This window comes from Microcaecilia unicolor, chromosome 3 (genome assembly GCF_901765095.1).
Source record: "Microcaecilia unicolor chromosome 3, aMicUni1.1, whole genome shotgun sequence".
NCBI lineage: Eukaryota > Metazoa > Chordata > Amphibia > Gymnophiona > Siphonopidae > Microcaecilia > Microcaecilia unicolor.
This window is the reverse complement of record NC_044033.1, coordinates 219,738,627-219,757,185: the sequence shown is the minus strand read 5'-3', so window position 1 is coordinate 219,757,185 and position 18,559 is coordinate 219,738,627. Positions and strand designations below refer to the sequence as shown.

The 18,559-nt window shown below is 41.9% G+C and overlaps 1 protein-coding gene across 1 annotated transcript in view; it reads right to left on the bottom strand.

Annotated features, from left to right (window-relative positions):
- LOC115464381 (vomeronasal type-2 receptor 26-like) overlaps window positions 1-18,559 on the bottom strand; it is a 75,425-nt gene that overhangs the window by 28,678 nt on the left and 28,188 nt on the right. Inside the window, exons 2-5 of the mRNA XM_030194767.1 lie at window positions 15,983-16,272; window positions 12,269-12,417; window positions 9,688-9,929; window positions 6,145-6,378 (exon numbers count right to left, since the gene is read on the bottom strand). Coding sequence (XP_030050627.1) covers window positions 6,145-6,378; window positions 9,688-9,929; window positions 12,269-12,417; window positions 15,983-16,272 — 915 coding nt within the window. The remainder of the gene's footprint in view (window positions 1-6,144; window positions 6,379-9,687; window positions 9,930-12,268; window positions 12,418-15,982; window positions 16,273-18,559) is intronic.

The window sequence follows — 18,559 nt, the reverse complement described above, 5'->3', positions numbered from 1 at the left end:
GAGTCTGCAGCCCATAATAGATACACTAACTGTCCATTTACATGACAGTCTTTTACAGATAGATAAAGAAGTACCCTTCCTGGATCAGGCACTCAACAAGAGGGATGGTAACAAGAATATTCACAGCATACCAGTTTTCCCAATACTTCTCTGTCTAATGTCATTCCAGATCAGTTTACACACATAATTTGGAAGCAAATTGAGGCCTTTTCAGCCACGGCTGTAAAGCTGCAAAATCATACTTCCTGATTCAGATATCTGAAATCTGCTATAAAACTTGAATCAGCCATACTTCATACTGTATGATTGGGGACTTATGGTTCTAGAGTTTTAATTTATTTCATTGTTTGTCATTATTCTTACTGCCTTGCTAGCAACAATTTGTTGATAAAAAAAACTTTACTTTTTGTATTACTCCAACATTTGTGGAAGAACTGCTTTACCCTTTTAACTCTCTCATGTCTTCTTTGAGTTGGGACCCTGGTCCTGATGATACTGATATTTTAGAAACTATTGACCTCTATAGGATTGTCCTACTTAAACTTGACCTAGACCTAATACAGGAGAATTAGTATACTTTTGGCTGATCTCATATCAGATACTAGATAGAGATTCATGCCCTTGGTTCTTTTTTAGGCAAATGGGGAGATTGTTTTGAGCTGTTTGAAATTGTTCCTACACAAACCCGCTGGGGGGCCATCCCTTTTCCGCCTCCATCCTAACTGTTTTTTCATTTTCTGTTGTTGGTCACTGGTGTTCACGGATCCTGAACCTATTGAGCTTGGCTAGGTCCAAGCAGGAGACTGGGTCCTTATCAAGGTCATCAAGAGGGAAAAATTGGGTAACCAGAGTAGACCACCTTCTTGCAAGGGTAAGCCTGGCTGCACAGGGGAGGTGCTTCAATAGGAATCTTCGTCTCAAACCGATGAAGCAAACAACAAACCAAGTGAGAAATTAGGGTTCAAATGGAAGCCTTAACATCTGATCCAGATGACCCACAGTACAGTAATAATTCTCAAGTCCACTACAATCGGATGCTGGAGAACTTCACTCAAGTTTGATGCTGAGTACCTGCTGCTTAACTACTACACAAACCTTACACTGCTCCTGTGTAATCTGGACACTTTTGCATTTGGACTCCTACCCCAACATCTGCTTTATTTGAAGGACATTCTTCCTATAACCATCTATCTGATCTTTGCCCTTCACCTACTGTTCTATCTGGAACTTGAGACAGACTTTGCATTGTGGACTTTATATTTTGGACTTTTGCCATACTGAACTATTTGCCATAATGATGAATTTGTTTTTTTATTCTTACAACTGTTTTTCCTCTTTACATTCATATGACTCCTCATATGTCATGTCTGCAGCTTCTGTTGCATAGTCTTCTAAAGCTATGCTGTCCGCTGCTATTCTGGTTAACACTTCTTGTATTGTGGTTAACTGTCCTGAATTCTTTATTAGTCGTATTCATTGTCCACTATCCCTTTCTCCTGTCTTTGCAGCTTTTCTTCTTATTTTGGCCCGTTTATGTATTTCCTTTTCTGGTACATGTCAATACTTAGGTCAAGTATTAGCTTCTGTGACAGTTTTTCCTTTTAATTTTATTTGTGCTGTTTTTTCCTTTTATGTATATTTTCTGGCACTATTCTACTCCATTATACCCATGTATTCCTGGGAATGCTTCTGGTATCTGTACACCTGTATGCTTGATTTTCTATTCCTGCTGAATTTTATTTTCTAGCACTTCCCTTGATGTAGTTTCTTTCTTTACTCCTGGTTTGCAGGTCGCTACTTCTGCTGAGTGGCTTTAAGAAATTTTGATATTATATGTTGCAATTTATAATTTAGTGTATATCTGCTCATCCTGTTGTTTTTTCTGTTGGTGATTGTTTTTCAGGTTTCTGTCCTGGTGTAAGACATATGTCACCATAGTTTTAATGGTTAATGGCCCATTTTTACTCATGATGCTATACCATTGCTTTATATTTCCCTTTACACATATCATTTTCTCCTGGACCCCATTTTTGTTCTTAAATTCTATTTTTGTTTTAATTATTAGTTTTTTTTGCACAGTCATTCCTTGTGACCTTTTCTCTCAGAGGCACTTCCAGTATTGGCTCTGAAGAACCCAGTCCTTCATGTTTACCACCACTATCTGTGCTCCTTGTGTGTGAAAGGTTTCATGCTTCTCGCTATTCAGCCTTTCAAGAGGGAAATGTATATGCCTTCCTATGCTTGTCCTATGACTAAGGGCTAGGCTTAAGGCCTGTACTGTCAGTTTGGTTCTCACAAGTTAGCCTACTAACTCAGCATCTTGTGTAACAATCATTGCCTTCTCAGGAGTTGAGAACTGACACTTCATAACATTTGTTTGCAGCTGAGTATGCTTTTCATATAAGGTGGATGTAACCTTGATAGTTGCTAAGGGACTGAGGACACAGTGAAGCCTACCAGTATGTTGCATTTGTGGAGAGAGACAGAGAGAGGACACAAGGGTATTGTTCTTTGTAATTTTTTTTGCTCTGTGACTAACTGCACGCTATACTGATAATTGACTAGCCAATGGCCACAGACTGTTCACGTGCAAACACATCGGAGTTCTCTTTCTTATTTTTTCAGCTGTTGGGGCTGTAGTGCTTTCTCTTTCCATGGGGGCTAAGGGACAGAAATACACAATGGCTTACCCATAGAATTTTATGCAACTTTAGCAGATATTTTTAGTCCCCAAATTGCTTATTTTATTTGACCATCTCCTTCTTCACTCTGGTGATAAGGGTTCTTTCCTAGAATCTTAAATTGTTGTCATCCACAAACCAGGCAGAGACCCTTCTAATGTCTCAAATTACTAACCAATCTCTCTTATTAATATTGACACCAAGATCTATGCCAAAATTCTTGCTAATCACATAAAATCTGTGATATCCTCACATTCATCGTGATCAAAATGGTTCATACCTGGTAGAATGTCCAGTGATAACGCTAGACTACTTTGGAATATAATAGCTCACACACATGACGTTGACTCTCCATTAATAACCCTTTCCTTAGATGCAGAAAAAGCCTTCAACAGAATCGAATGTCCCTTTCTCTTCAAAACTCTCCAATGGTTTGGCTTTGGTGAAAAGTTTCTCAATATGATTAAATTACTTTATGAGTCTCCTCAAGCCTTTATTTTCACCAAAGCATCACTTCTCCAAAATTCACATTATATAGAGGCACTAAGCAGGGTTGTCCCCTCTCCCCCCTGTTATTTAATCTAGCCCTGGAACTCCTTGCTATTTCAATCCGCTCAAACCAAATATTTTGGGAATTAAGCTTCAAGATGACCACTATAAATTATCCATCTATGTTTCAGACATATCCATCAACTCGTTCCCATGATGTTACTGATGTTATTCTGTTTCACTATATTTTCAAATGTAAGCCACATGGAACCCAAGTTTCTTGGGATAATGTGGGATATAAATCTAAAAAAAAAAGTCCTTTATCCTCCACATTTTATGGCACTGCCTATCCAGCTAGATGGTGATAGCAAAAGCAAAGCCATATTGATGCAACTCAAAATAATCTGTTCCTTAGCTGGGCCCTAGTCTTACCATATTGAAAATGCAACCATGCCATGCCTCTGTGGTTTTGTTCCGCTAATAAGTGAAATGATTAACTGGATTTCTTGAAGTTATTATATATTCTTTGGATGCATGACTAGGAACAGAAATGCACGCTTATTTATGCAATATCACAATTCCTCATGTACAGCCACAAAACAACATTTTAGGGTAATGTTCATAATGAGCGTCTTTTATTATAGTCCAGATAGAAGACATTAGAGTTTTCAGTTTGGCCATAGTATAAGTCATCACAAGAACAAAATATGTGAAAACCAATGGACTGCATTAAGTGCTTATAGCCCATTTAGGAGTCCTTTTACTACGCTGCAGTATAAGGACCGCAGGAATTTTAGACTTTACAGATGGACAATGAATAGGCAGTCCGTTATTTCTAATAAGCTTTTACTATTGTTTTCAATAGCATTTGCTATTGTTTTGGGTGAACCAATCTGGCGGCAAATTCTGCCTACTGGTGGCAAGCTCCGCCTGTCTCAGATCAGCTGCCGATACCTAGTCCATTACTGCTATTCGAATATGAAACGATTTTAAAGAAATTATTTGTAAATGATCAAATACAAACCAAGGTTTGTATAAATCAATGGGTCTGATATTGAAACCAGGGGAGGCAAGCCGGCTAAGTCCCGCAGTCAGCACCGAGCCTGGACATTCAATGCCGGGCTGTTTCCAGTGACTGACATTGAATATTCAGAGGTTTTATTTGGTCGATTTAAACTTTAGTGGCCAAATGAATATTTAGAGCTGACCAGTTAAGTTTAAACCAGACAAAGATAACCTGCTGTTTAGGTGGCATGATTTGATCGCCAAACTTATCCAGTGATGCGTTGAATATTCGCAGATAGCCAGTTAGCTGCTATATGCTGACCTGAAATATAAAGCGGGAAATGGTGCTCATCCCCTGCTGAATATCAGAGATAGCTGGTTAAGTGCTATTTAAATCGGCAAGGAGTCATTCCTGTCCGGTTAAATAGCGCTAAATATCAGGAGAAGCCCCGACGCTGGCAGGCTGACTGTGAATCACCGGTGCCAGAGGGAGAACGCTTCGGGAAGTAAAAGTGACCTCGCGGACGGGAGAGCGCGGGCAGAAGAAGAGATAGCAAAAGATTAAAGACTCGGGAGGGAGCAGAAAAAAATATTTATTGGGTTGAGGCGCATAGTCACCATTTTTTTAAACAGCTGTTTAGGGGAGCGACCGCTCCCCCTGTGCCCCACCAGGCTACGCTTCTGCATAGCTCCCTTACCTTGGGTGCTGAGCCCCCCAAATCCCCCCCAAAACCCACTCTGCACAACTATACACCACTACCATAGCCCTAAGGGTGAAGGGGGGCACCTACATGTGGGTATAGTGGGTTTTGGTGGAGGTTTGGAGGGCTCCCATTTACCACCACAAGTGTAATAGGTGGGGGGGGGGGGGTTGGGCCTGGGTCCACCTGCCTGAAGTGCACTGCACCCACAATAAACTGCTCCAGGGACCTGCATACTGCTGTCAGGGAGCTGGGTATGACATTTTAGGCTGGCATACAGGCTGGAAAAAAATGTTTAAAAAATTTTTTTGGGGGTAGGAGGGGGTTGGTGACTACTGGGAGAGTAAGGGGAGGTGATCCCCGATTCCCTCTGGTGGTCATCTGGTCAATTGGGGCACTTTTCTTTGAGGCTTGGTCCTAAAAATAAATGGACCAAGTGAAGCCAGCCAAGTGCTCGTCAGAGCCGGCCATCTTTTTTTCAATATCGGCTGAAGCCGTCCATCTCATAACCACGCCCCATCCCGCCTTCCATACCCTTCCGAAACGCCCCCTTTAACTTTGGCCATCTCTGCGACAGAAAGCAGTTGTAGCCGGCCAAAATCAGCTTTCCATTATACCGATTTGGCCGGGTTCATGAGATGGCCGGCCATCTCCAGATTTGTGTCGGAAGATGGCCAGCGATCTCTCTCGAAAATAAGCTGGATAGGGGCTCTTTTACTAAATGGTGGTAAAAGGGGGGCCCTACACTAGCAGCGGTGACTGTATTTGCAACACACCAGGGTCACTTTTACTTCAGGGGGTAAAAAGCCCCGAAGAAGAAACGGCCATGCAGTAAGTCCACACTTGCCGCATGGTCATTTCGGAGGGATCACTTACCGCAACAAATTGAGGTGGCATTAAGGGCTCCAGAGCTAACCCGGTAGTAACTGGGCAGTGCTCGGCGCTGCCCAATTACCCCTGAGTAACCCTCTGAGGAAATATTTTTCCAATATTTCAGCATGCACTGGAAATGCCACCTGATGGGGTGGACCGGTGGTTAGAGCTGATATTCAGCAAAAGTAACCAGTTAAGAACTGCAAAATTTCAGCAGATAGCCCTGTACAAATGATTTAAATGGCCAGAAGCCTCTCCTGCCTGGTTAAATAACTATGAAAATCGACCCATTAGAATTGTACAAAATCCAGTCATGAAGCCAAATTTCTACTCTTCTCTATATAACAGCATGCAATACCTCTTGTATTATTAAGCATCTTATAATGTTTTATCACTCTAACCTGGGTAAATGAAACCTCCCAAACTATCATTTTTTCATCGATTGTAAAATCCTCTCCAGGGGGAGCAGAAGGTTTATAACTTCCAACAGTTTCATATTTCAAAGTCCCATTGGGGAGATGGATCAGATTAATAATATTGTAGTCAGTGGCTTGGTCTCCGTTCTCATCAAAATATATCTCTTCTCCCAGACTGTTTTTAAAGTGCACATTCTTCAGATAATGATGAAGCTAAAAAAATAAAGGGCACATTTTCAGGAATGCCTGGAACTGCCAATTTTCTATTTATGTATGTATTTGAATAAGAACATTTCTGATCTGTCAATCAGTTTGATGCTCACTCACTTTGGCACACATTACAAATCAACTGTTAATCCGCAAAAAAATCTTTTCCGGAGATGGGAAGGCGGTAGAACGAGAGGACATGAAATGAGATTGAAGGGGGGCAGACTCAAAAAAGATGTCAGGAAGTATTTTTTTTCACGGAGAGGGTGGTGAATGCTTGGAATTGCCCTCCCGCGGGAGGTGGTGGAGATGAAAACGGTAATGGAATTCAAACACGCATGGGATATGCATAAAGGAATCCTGTGCAGTAGGAATGGATCCTCAGAAGCTTAGCCGGAATTGGGTGGCGGAGCAGGTGGGGGAAGAGAGGTTGGTGGTTGGGAGGCGAGGATAGTGGAGGACAGACTTATACGGTCCGTGCCAGAGCCGGTGATGGGAGGCGGGACTGGTGGTTGGGAGGCGGGAAATACTGCTGGGCAGACTTGTACGGTCTGTGCCCTGAAAAAGGCAGGTACAAATCAAGGTAAGGTATACATATATGAGTTTATCTTGTTGGGTAGACTGGATGGACCATGCAGGTCTTTTTCTGCCGTCATCTACTATGTTACTATGTTACTATGTTTACTAAGGTGTGCTAGTGTTTTTTGCTAAAAGTTCGTAAGCGTTAATCATGTAGACACCCATAGAAACATCATGGGTAAGAACACGGTTAGCGCGTGGTAATGTTTAGCATGCAGTAAAAACACTAGCGTTCCTCTAGCATGGCTTCGCAAACAGGGTAGTGACTCCTAATGTGGACCCTAACATCATTTAGCCATAATTTCATTTATTCTTCCCTAAGTGCATCATTTTGCAATTGTCCACATCGATTTGTATCTGATGTTTGGATGCCCAGTATCCCAGTCCAAAAGGACCCCCCTGCAATTTCTCACAATCCGCATGCAATTTAACAATCTTAACCGCCCTCCGACTACCAACCAACTCCCATAGCGTTCATGCCCACTTATAACAGAAATATGAAAAAAAAAACACTTTTCAACCGCGAGAAGGACCGCGATGGTTTGGCAAAAGTTCATTTGAGAATGGAGTGGATATAGCACCGTTCACAGAAGAGAGTGTCTATGAACAACTTGAAAAGCTAAAGGTGGACAAAGCCATGGGACCGGATGGGATCCACCCCAGGATATTGAGGGAGCTCAGAGAGGTTCTGGCGGGTCCTCTTAAAGATTTGTATAATAAATCCTTAGAAACGGGAGAGGTTCCGAGGGATTGGAGAATGGCGGAAGTGGTCCCTCTTCACAAAAGTGGTGATAGGGAAGAAACTGGAAACTACAGGCCGGTAAGCCTAACTTCTATTATTGGAAAGTAATGGAAGCGATGCTGAAGGAAAGGATAGTGAATTTCCTGGAAGAAAATGAGCTGCAAGATCTGAGACAACATGGTTTTACCAAAGGGAAATCATGCCAAACGAATCTCATTGAATTCTTTGATTGGGTGACCGGAGAATTGAACCATGGATGTGCTATAGACATAATCTACTTAGATTTCAGTAAGGCTTTTGACATGGTTCCCCACAGGAGGCTCAAATAAACTGGATGGGCTGAAGATGGGACCCAAAGTGGTGAACTGGATTAGGAACTGGTTGACGGACCGGCGCCAGAGGGTGCTGGTGAATGGAGTTTGCTCGGTGGAGGGAAAGGTGAGTAGTGGAGTGCCTCAGGGATCAGTGCTGGGGCCGATTCTGTTCAATATACTTGTGAGTGACATTGCTGAAGTGTTAGAAGGTAAAGTTTGCCTATTTGCGGATGATACTAAGATTTGTAACACAGTGGACACCCCGGAGGAAGTGGAAAACATGAAAAAGGTATCTGAAAAAGCTAGAAGAATGGTCTAAGGTTTAGCAATTAAAATTCAATGCAAAGAAATGCAAAGTGATGCACTTAGGGAGTAGAAATCCACGGGAGGCGTATGAGTTAGGCGGGGAGAGGTCTGCTAGGTACGGACGGGGAGAGGGATCTTGGGGTGATAGTATCTGAGGATCTGAAGGCGACAAACAGTGTGACATGGCGGTGGCCGTAGCTAGAAGGTTGCTAGGCTGTATAGGGAGAGGCGTGACCAGCAGAAGAAAAGAGGTGTTGATGCCCCTGTACAAGTCGTTGGTGAGGCCCCACCTGGAGTATTGTGTTCAGTTTTGGAGGCCGTATCTTGCTAAGGATGTAAAAAGAATTGAAGCGGTTGCAAAGAAAAGCTACAAGGATGGTATGGGATTTACGTTACAAGACGTATGAGGAGAGACTTGGTGACCTGGACATGTATACCCTGGAGGAAAGGAGAAACAGGGGTGATATGATACAGACGTTCCAATATTTGAAAGGTATTAATCCGCAAACGAACCTTTTCCGGAGATGGGAAGGCGGTAGAACGAGAGGGCATGAAATGAGATTGAAGGGGGGCAGACTTAAGAAAAATGTCAGGAAGTATTTTTTCACGGAGAGGGTGGTAGATGCTTGGAATGCCCTCCCGTGGGAGGTGGTGGAGAGGAAAACGGTAACAGAATTCAAACATGCGTGGGTAAATATAAAGGAATCCTGTTCAGAAGGAAGGGATCCTCAGGAGCTTAGCCTTGAATGGGTGGCAGAGACGGTTGGGAGGCGGGGCTAGTGCTGGGCAGACTTATACGGTCTGTGCCAGAGCCGGTGGTAGGAGGTGGGGCTGGTGGTTGGGAGGAGGGGATAGTACTGGGCGGACTTATAGGGTCTGTGCCCTGAAAAAGACAGGTACAAATCAAGGTAAGGTATACACAAAAACTAGCACATATGAGTTTATCTTGTTGGGCAGACTGGATAGACCGTGCAGGTCTTTTCTGCCATCATCTACTATGTTACTATGTTACTGCCCACACCACTCTCAACCAATCACAGCACAAAAGATTTACTTGACCCCTGAGGCAGGCCTTTGTGCTGAAACACGGCCTTGTTGGGTTGGTTTTATAGCTTTATGAATTAAAGACTTTACACTTTGATATCCTCCTTGAGTGTACCTCACTTCTTTGATTTGGCTGTCACATATTTGATTCCACTTATAATCTGAAGAAGAGTTTTTGAAATGAATGCAACACTCTAGACAACACATACAGTAAAAATAAATCTTTTAAATAAATGGACAACACAGAAAGATTTGAACTTCACCCTTACTCCACAAATTGTTACCAATACTGTTTTCTGAATATAGCATTCCTTTAGAAAATGATGTTACCTTCCATGGTAAATAATCTGATAATCTCTGTCGGTCTCCATTCCACATGGTGGTGTTCCCAGAGCCAGAGAAAAGCATTTCTTTCAGTGCATGTGCCAGGACATAGACAGCATTGTAAACGTCATAACTGTTGGCAAAGTGGGTATTGTGACAGTGGAACATGCCAGAACAATCTTCATCTATACTGCAGGATCTTTTGATGGTTTGGGGGCACTGGTTTGCTACACAGTCCAGCCACCAATCTTCAATTGCAATATAATCAGGAAACAGAATAGGATTTACCTCACGTATAAATTTTAAAAAACTTGGAATAGTTTTCTTTATTCTTGTGAATAGCAAGGTGTTATTCTTGAAACCATTCCCACTTGATGGGATAAGGTAAAACTCAGCTTCAGTTATGGTGATAAAGATCATACCAGGTATACTGAAAATACTTAACTCCCAAAACAAACTTATTGTAATCTCATTATTAAAGTGAGCAATGATCACATTAGTTGATGATTATGAATAGTCTCATTAATTTGTCAAATCTCTCTTTTGACAAATCATTGATGTGACTGATTATTTCTATGAATTCAATGCAGACTCCATTCTGCTCAATCCCTTCTTTCAGGATCGAGACAAACCTTTGGCTGCTGTCATCATCAGGTGCAATGATACCAACCCAGGTCCACTTGAAATGTTTCAGTAACTTCACGATCCCAGTACAAATGTTAAGAATGCTGGGCATAGCCTGATATAAATACGAAACTTAATACCATCACTCATGAAAGGATTCTGAAAAGTATAGCTGATCTGTCAAGAAATGTAATTAATTCAGAATTATCTTTGTCTTCCAGAGATTGAAGGAGATATCAACTAAGCTGTGGTAAAATATCTTATTATCACAGTTCAATTTACTGCAGGAGTCAATAACACAACTTGTAATCATGGTCGGTCTCACAACCTGTATTATTTGTCTGCCATTGAGCATTGGGCTACTAATATGCAGTCCAATGCTTGTGGGCACCATCTTATAGGAGCCAGTGCCCATTAAAGTGGTGTTCCCCATGTCTCCAGAACAGACTCTCAACCGTTTGAAGCCACCTTCTCTGCTAAACAGATTACCAGCCCCTTCAGTTAACCCTACCTCCCAGAACCAATAGCCCCTAAATTACATTCTCAGACCCGTCATTCCCTTGATGTCACTGCCAACATCTGAACTCCCCACAGATTCACTAGACCTACCTGGGGGTTCCCTGCTGTCTTGCAGCTGGGGTCGTAGTGATCCAGTTGCTTCTACCCAGTGGTGTGCTGGTAAATTTTTAACAACAGGCTCTGTCCCCGGTCCACCTTTGCGCACCCCCGTCCACCTATGCGCCCCTCATCCACCTCTGGGCCCCCCCCCCCCCCCCCACCAAATTGCAGAGCTGGCTATAGCCGTTGAGAGAGCCTGTGGTGGGTGGCAATGTATTACTCTCTCCAGGAAAAAAAATAAATGATCCCATATTCCAATCTAATTCATGTTTAATGTGGGATAAAATGCCATAAATAAGTAAATAAATATAAACTTTTAACGTTGAGCACCTGATTCTCAAAGTGGACATATTCCAAACACTACAATGAAATAAAATTGTTTTTTTTCTAACTTTGTTGTCTGGTGACCTTGTTTGTCTGATCATGCTGGCCCAGTATCTGATTCTGCTGCTATCTGTCCTCTTAACTCCGTTTCCAGGGCTTCCTTTCCATTATTTCTTTACTTTCCTCCTTTCTTCTTTATTTCTTGCCCTACATCTGTAAGTAAAAGCTGGGTCCTCCGCAGACTTGACTGTCCAGTGGATCCAGCTTCTGCCTATTTTCTCCATCCATGTGCAGTATTTCACCTCTCTTCCTTTTCCCTCATCTCATCTCCTTCCTCTCTCTTCCCTCCCCTCCATCCATGTCCAGCATTTCTTCTCTCTCCCTCCCCCTCCCTCCATCTGCATCTCCTTCCTCTGTCTTCCCTGCCCTCCATCCATGTCAGAATTTCTTCTCTCTTCCCTCCTTCCATGTGCATCTCCTTACTGTACTCCCTTCCCTCCCCTCCATCCATGTCCAACAATTCTCCTCTCTCCATGCCCTCTCCTTCATCCATCCATATTGTGAAGAGTAAGGGTCTGTCCTGTCCTGGGTAGGCCACTAGAGAGCGCTGTTTCCATAGAAATGGGGAAAATGCCCAGGATGTGTCACTAGAGGGAGCTAGTAGAGAATGTCTAGTTGGAGGTTGCTAGGACCAAGCAGAATCCTGGGCTGGAAACAGGCGTAGGTTGTTTATGGGCTGGGTCTTGCCTGGAATTAGGGGGAAGAGCCTAAAGGGGCGGAGAAGCTAATTAACCACCTTATACCTGCCTGAGTGGTAAAAGAGAAGAGAGAAGCTGGAGATCTGGCAGCTGATGGAAAAAGAGCCCCTTGAAGATACTGGTTGAACTCTGTGGAGTTTTGGTGGACTGTGTGTAGATAGAGCTATTTATTAAGAATAAGGAACTAGCAGGCCAGGGGCTGGAGGACAGAGCTGTACCCTCAGAGAGAAGCCTGAGGAGTGACCCAGGAACAGAGGGTATACCCCAGAAGAACCGGCAGCAGTAGGAGGGCAGATGGAACAGGTCACCCTGAGTTGAAAAGGGACCCAGGCGCCTGAAGGTTGGTGTGTTCAGGGTGTTGGGAACAGGTTGGTTGGAGTCCTGCTCAAGAGCCACAGGCCAGTGAGGTCTGCTGAAGAGAGGGAAGAGAAGTCTCATCATAACAACAATCAGCAGTCCTTCTCTCTTCCCTGTTCTTTTCTCCATCCACTCACTCATTTCCAGTACATTTCCTTTATCCATTTATCCCCAAAGATTTTTTTTTTCTGCGCTTTTCCATCTGTACACAGTGAGTTTTTTTTCTCATTTCCTTTCCACTGCAATCTATGTCCAGTGATTATTCTTCGCCCCCACTCTTCTTTCCATTCATATCCACCTGCCCACTCTCTTCTCCCCCCCCCCCCCCAACATCCTTTTTTTTCCTGCCACAGCACCCTGCCTGGTTTTTTTTTCCATTTCCAACAATTTTTATTGATGACACTTCAAAACTAAAACACAATCCACATTCAGAATATACAGAAATTCAAAAATGAGTTCACTAACAAACTAATTATTTGCTACTTACAGTCATCAATCTTTTTTCGTTATGTTCCCCCACATCCTCCATCCTTATGCTTCAACATGTAAACATTGTATCATTTACTATTGTATTATTTACTACTCCACCTTATAGTATATTTCAACATTAATATAATAGAGAAGTCAACAGAATATAATACTAACTTCATGTAGAATAGACACTCAACTTTCCATAACAATTACTCTGCTCTAGAGCATACATAACAGTTACAAACTTAAAGTACCCTCAATTCCTACTCCTCCTTGCCCCTCCCCCACCCCTTCCCCTACAATTCCCCCTCCCCCTTCCGATTAACCCATAACTACCCCGATACACTGTTATTATCATATCTTATACGATTATAAGCTATTAACAATGAGAATTATTCCTCGCTGCATCATTTGTCTAAGTAGCATCCCCATATTTTAAGAAATTGAATTTTCCGTTTACAGTACCCCTTAGCTTCTTTAGCCTCCCAGACTAACAATCGATGCACCTGGTTATGCCAATGTCAGAAAGTCGGCGGATTGGCCGTGGTCCAATGTTGCATATCACATTTCCGTACCTAGTCTGGAGCATTCTCCTTGCAGTGGGCTGCAGGTAGTATTACTACTACTACTTACTACTACTTAGCATTTCTATAGCGCTGCCAGGGTTACGCAGCGCTGTACAAGTTTATTAATACTTGGGGTTACACCTTCCTTTGGATTGATCCATTTATATTCTCTCAACATTAACCATTTATTGAAGGATACCAGGACCAGGTTGAAGAGCTATAAGCGTTATTCCCTCTTCATGTTGGGGAGAATTAGCTTATTTAATTTGTTCCTGGCCCTGAGATGGCTACTTCTGTGTATCAGCCTTTATGGGCCTTGCTGTCTGAAAATGCAATGTCGATGATGACAAGAGCTTTACTTTCTGTGAAACCTGTTTGTACTTGGAAGACAGCCTTTTCTATTGCTGGTCCACTGTTTGGAATGCTTTCCCTGGCACATTAAGGTTGTGTAACAGTAGAACACAGTTTTATAAACTGGTGAAGACACACCTCTTTCTGAAAGCATGGACTTGAAATTGTAGATCTTTTATTGATGTAAAAAGAGTTAATGAAAATGAGCTCAACTTCTGCTTGCTTTAAATGTGGTCAGTTGAATGTTTTCCCTGGGTCATATGCTGCGGAAATACTCATCTGTACAATCTAATTGGCAACGGGTTCTGACCTTTATCACCAAGATGTAGTTCTTGTTGATCCCCCTACAGTCAAGTCTTATGTTCAGTGTTACTCCTGAAATACAACCACGGCGGTGGAGAGCTAGTAGATTTCTTGCTGGGACACTCTGATGATAATGAAAGTGATCCTTTCTTCATGGTTGTCCGAGAAGGCCCCCTTGGAGCAATCATGGAGAGCAGGTATGATTCATGCTCTAACTATGGAGCGGTGATGGATGCAGAGCTTGGACTCACCAGAGGGCCTTTAGAATCAAGCCATATGGGAACCCTTTTGGTCTACCTTGACTCATTATGCAAGAAGCAGGATCTTTGTTGACAGAGTTTACTACTACTACTTATCTTTTCTATAGCGCTACTGAACGTATGCAGCGCTGTGCACTGGACATAACGAGACAGGCCCTACTCGACAGAGCTTATAATCTAATTAGGACTGACAAACAGGACAAATAAGAGATAAGGGAATAACTAAGGTGGAAATGATAAAACATGGGTACTGAACAAATGAATAAGGGTTAGGAGTTAAAAGCAGCATCAAAAAGGTGGGCTTTAGCCTGGATTTGAAGACAGCTAGAGATGGATCTTCGTATACCAGCTCAGGAAGTCTTTTCCAGGCATATAGTGCAGGAAGATAAATAGAACAGAGTCTGGAGTTAGCAGTGGAGGGGAAGGGTACAGATAAGAGAGATTTACTCAGGGAACAGAGTACCCTGGGAGGAGTGTAGGGAGAGATAAGAGTGGAGAGGTACTGAGAAGCAGCAGAGTGAATGCACTTGTAAGTCAATAAGAAGTGTTTGAACTGTATGCGGAAATGGATAGGGAGCCAATGAAGTGATTTGAGAAGAGGGCTAATATGAGCATAGCGACACTGGTGGAATACAAGTCATGCAGCAGGAGTTTGGTTTTTTTCTTCTGTTCTTGACCAGCACCCAGAGGAACAAGGAGGGAAGTGAGGGGAGGTGGAGGGACTAACTGATGAAGCAAAAAATACCCAAAAATATGCTAAGTATGTTATTTTTATTTGTTATCACCTGTTGTATGATTTTCTTGGAATCATTCCACTCAGTTGTACTAGTTCTGTTGGGTTTTCCTGTTAACATACTTAATAAAAATGATCTTAAGATAAATTCAGACTAAAATAATCTCATTGATTTTGGGATTTGTTTTAGGATTTTGCCCTGTTGCAATGTATACTGCAAAACGTGACCCTTGACGGCATACAGCAGAATTGGCAACGAGTCTTAAGATAAATGAAACATTTAATACAAATATTTAATATTGAAATTGAAATTATTATTATTATGAATACAATTATTGGGAAGTGAAAGCATTAGAGGAGTTGATGAAGAGTCCTGGTGAATCATGGTGAAGAATCCCCATGTAAAAAGAATCATCAGCCGAGGATCAGGTTAAAACTCATGTATCAATGAGAATGGACATTTAATTGATGTAACAGCGTTGCGTGTAACTGTATGTATAAGTGAGATAATGCCAACTTAAGCAATGCATTGAAAATATGATGCATGTACCTTGACTGTGAGCTCTCCCTGTCATGTGTCTCTAAAATGATTACAAGCACATTTCTTACACACACTAAAGCTGACTGCAGACGATATTCAGCCATGGCAGTCAGTGTTTTTATACACTACCATGAGCAGAAGTAGCCCTGGATATTCAGTACTGGGCCAGGAGGGGTCACTGGTACTGAATATTGGGAGCTATTTGAGACTTAGCTGCCAAACTATTTCAAATTGCCCTCTTCTGTTCAGGTAGATGTGGTAATTTTCAATTGCCATCCTTTTATTTCAGCAGCTTCTATGTGTTTGTGGATAGCAATTTGGATATAGTTTTATGAAGATGATCTGTCAAAATGGATTATATAATAGGAAATAAGTAAATGGAAATGTCTCCTTACTTGTGGGAAGTGGTATATTGAGAGCACATTGGATATTTGACTTGATCTCTCTCCTGGAAGACCTTCATGATAGCAGCCAGTGTGCCAGATGTTTGGCAGTTATAATTAATGACTGGTATGTCCATTTGTGAAAATATATTCATGGCAGCCTTAAACTTTAAGAGTGAATGACTATAAGAATTATAAATGTGAAATCCCAGCGTGAGGTTGGGTAAGAGCTCTGAGCTGTTGTTAATCTCCTCCACTGCAGAAACAAAGGCCAGGAAGTTGTAGATGTTTTCTGTATTAAACTGTAATGAGATTCAGTGTCAGATTATGTACAATAAGCAGCCAAATAAAAGATCTAGAAACATGAATTCTAACTGAAAAATGATTGAAACCTATTTCTTCTGTCCACCAACCAAAGTCATATGTCACTCCACAATCAGTGTCTTGAATTGGCCTTAATAAGTTTCTGCACTGCAGAAGATTTATCCTCAAAGAAAGGTCAGACCAAACTGTGTTGCGTGATGTCTCTCTCAGCACATCACTAGTCTCAGATAGGATAGAGTATCCTATTTAACTTGAACTGCCTTAAGGCAGGGACTGAGATTTGGAAATGTCTTAGTGTTTTCAAAGCTTGTACATAAATGCAACCTTCTCCCCAGCCCCATTCCCAGGAAAGCCTCTGCTCACTCCATGCAGCATTACATGTGTACAGGTTGAATGTACATAATTGTATGAACAAGTCTGGCACACAATTTTGTAAAAGCCTGTTTCCTGCATGCAAATTATTGCTTTATACACATATATGATTTCGAAAATGACCCACCATGGGGATATTCTATATAGTTTGCTAAATGTTAGCAGCTAATTAGACAAATGCATATGTAGCAATAAAGAACATTTTACCAACATTTGTAATATCAATATTATAATTACGACCCACCAAAGAAATGTGTTTTAAAAATTTTACGGAATTTCATATAGTTCTGTCTCGTCCGAATGTTTAATTTAATTTAATTTAATTTTGTTACATTTGAACCCCGCACTTTCCCACTCATGGCAGGCTCAATGCGGCAGGCAATGGAGGGTTAAGTGACTTTCCCAGAGTCACAAGGAGCTGCCTGTGCCGGGAATCGAACTCATGGAAGGGAGTTCTATTCAGGAATAGTAGCTACAGAAAAGATAGTATTCGGTGCTACAATGGGGCTGAAATGGCACTTCGATACACAGTGCACTCAAGTGCTATTCTATATTCAACTTGGCAAGCAGAAGGAGTAGCGTACAGACCCCTGATGTAGGCTTTTTGCAGAAACACAGTGCTGTGTTGGTCTTGATGAATAAAGAATTTGTTTACTACATCTCTTGTCCTTCTATCATTTTGGGGTAGAGCCCTGCTACCTCCACTACTCCTTCTGCTGGTTTCCTCTCACATAGTGACACACAGTCCTCCGCTTTTGCGGTGTCCCGTCATTCTATACTCAGTAAAATGTGATCTAGTGCATAACTGCAAAGGGGCATTGACATAGGAGGGGCTGGGTCATGTCATAGGCATTCTGATTGTATTGAATACTATTAGATAGTATTCTAAAAGAGATCTGGTCTTTATAGAATTCTCCCTCATGGACTAGATTCAATATATCAAGCCTGAACGTTCCGGGCATAGTTTATAGAATAAGCCTAAATTTGGATGCAGTTATTTAGAATACTCTGAGCAAACGGTCCACACAACTAAATTTAGCCACAACAATTACGCCAAGTAAAACCTTCTGTAAAATCTACAACCATAAAATATGCAAGGAACGGGTATATTCTATAATAATGCGCATAGATTTTAGAAATGCCATGACCTGCCCGTGACCATACAAGCAGGCAAAAAAGAGCTACGGTGACACCAAAGATGATGCAAACAAAACGTCCAACGGACTCAAAGATGTCACATCAGAAGTTTTATTCAAAGTATATAATGGACTCGACACAATCGTGCTTCGGCCACAGAGGGCCTCCTTCAGGAATCCCTGTGAAGTGTAAATACATAACTTCTCAGCACTCAATCTATAGAATTTGAAAGCAATGTCCTCGGCTCTGATATATCAATTCCAAACCAGCAAACATCCAGCTGCTTTTGATGCACTCTGAGGCCCCCTTTTAACCGCAAAGGGTGAAAGGCTGTCTCTTTTAAAAGAAGTGACAGTACAGCAAGTGAACCACTTGCCGCATGGCTATTTAAACACCATTGCTAAAAAAAATTAAATTTTAAAAACATTTCTAGCACTGGAAATGGCGCTTGCTGGGGGTGGGAACTACCGGTAGTTCTGGATTAGTAAGCAGTAAGCCCCCACAGTTATTCCGAGAACTGCTGAGCTCTTGGGACTCAAAATACCATCAATCAACCTTACACTTGATAGACAAAATTCTGCAGGTGAATAGATGTGGCCATCTGGTTATCTAACAATATGTAGCTGTTATAGGGATATCAGGGATGCATTAGGGAAGAACTTGAACAGGTCAAGAAACAGCAGTAGCCAAGTGTTGATGACATTTCATGGATTATGATGTTGGAAAACTATCATGGAAAAAAGTTATTACTGGTAA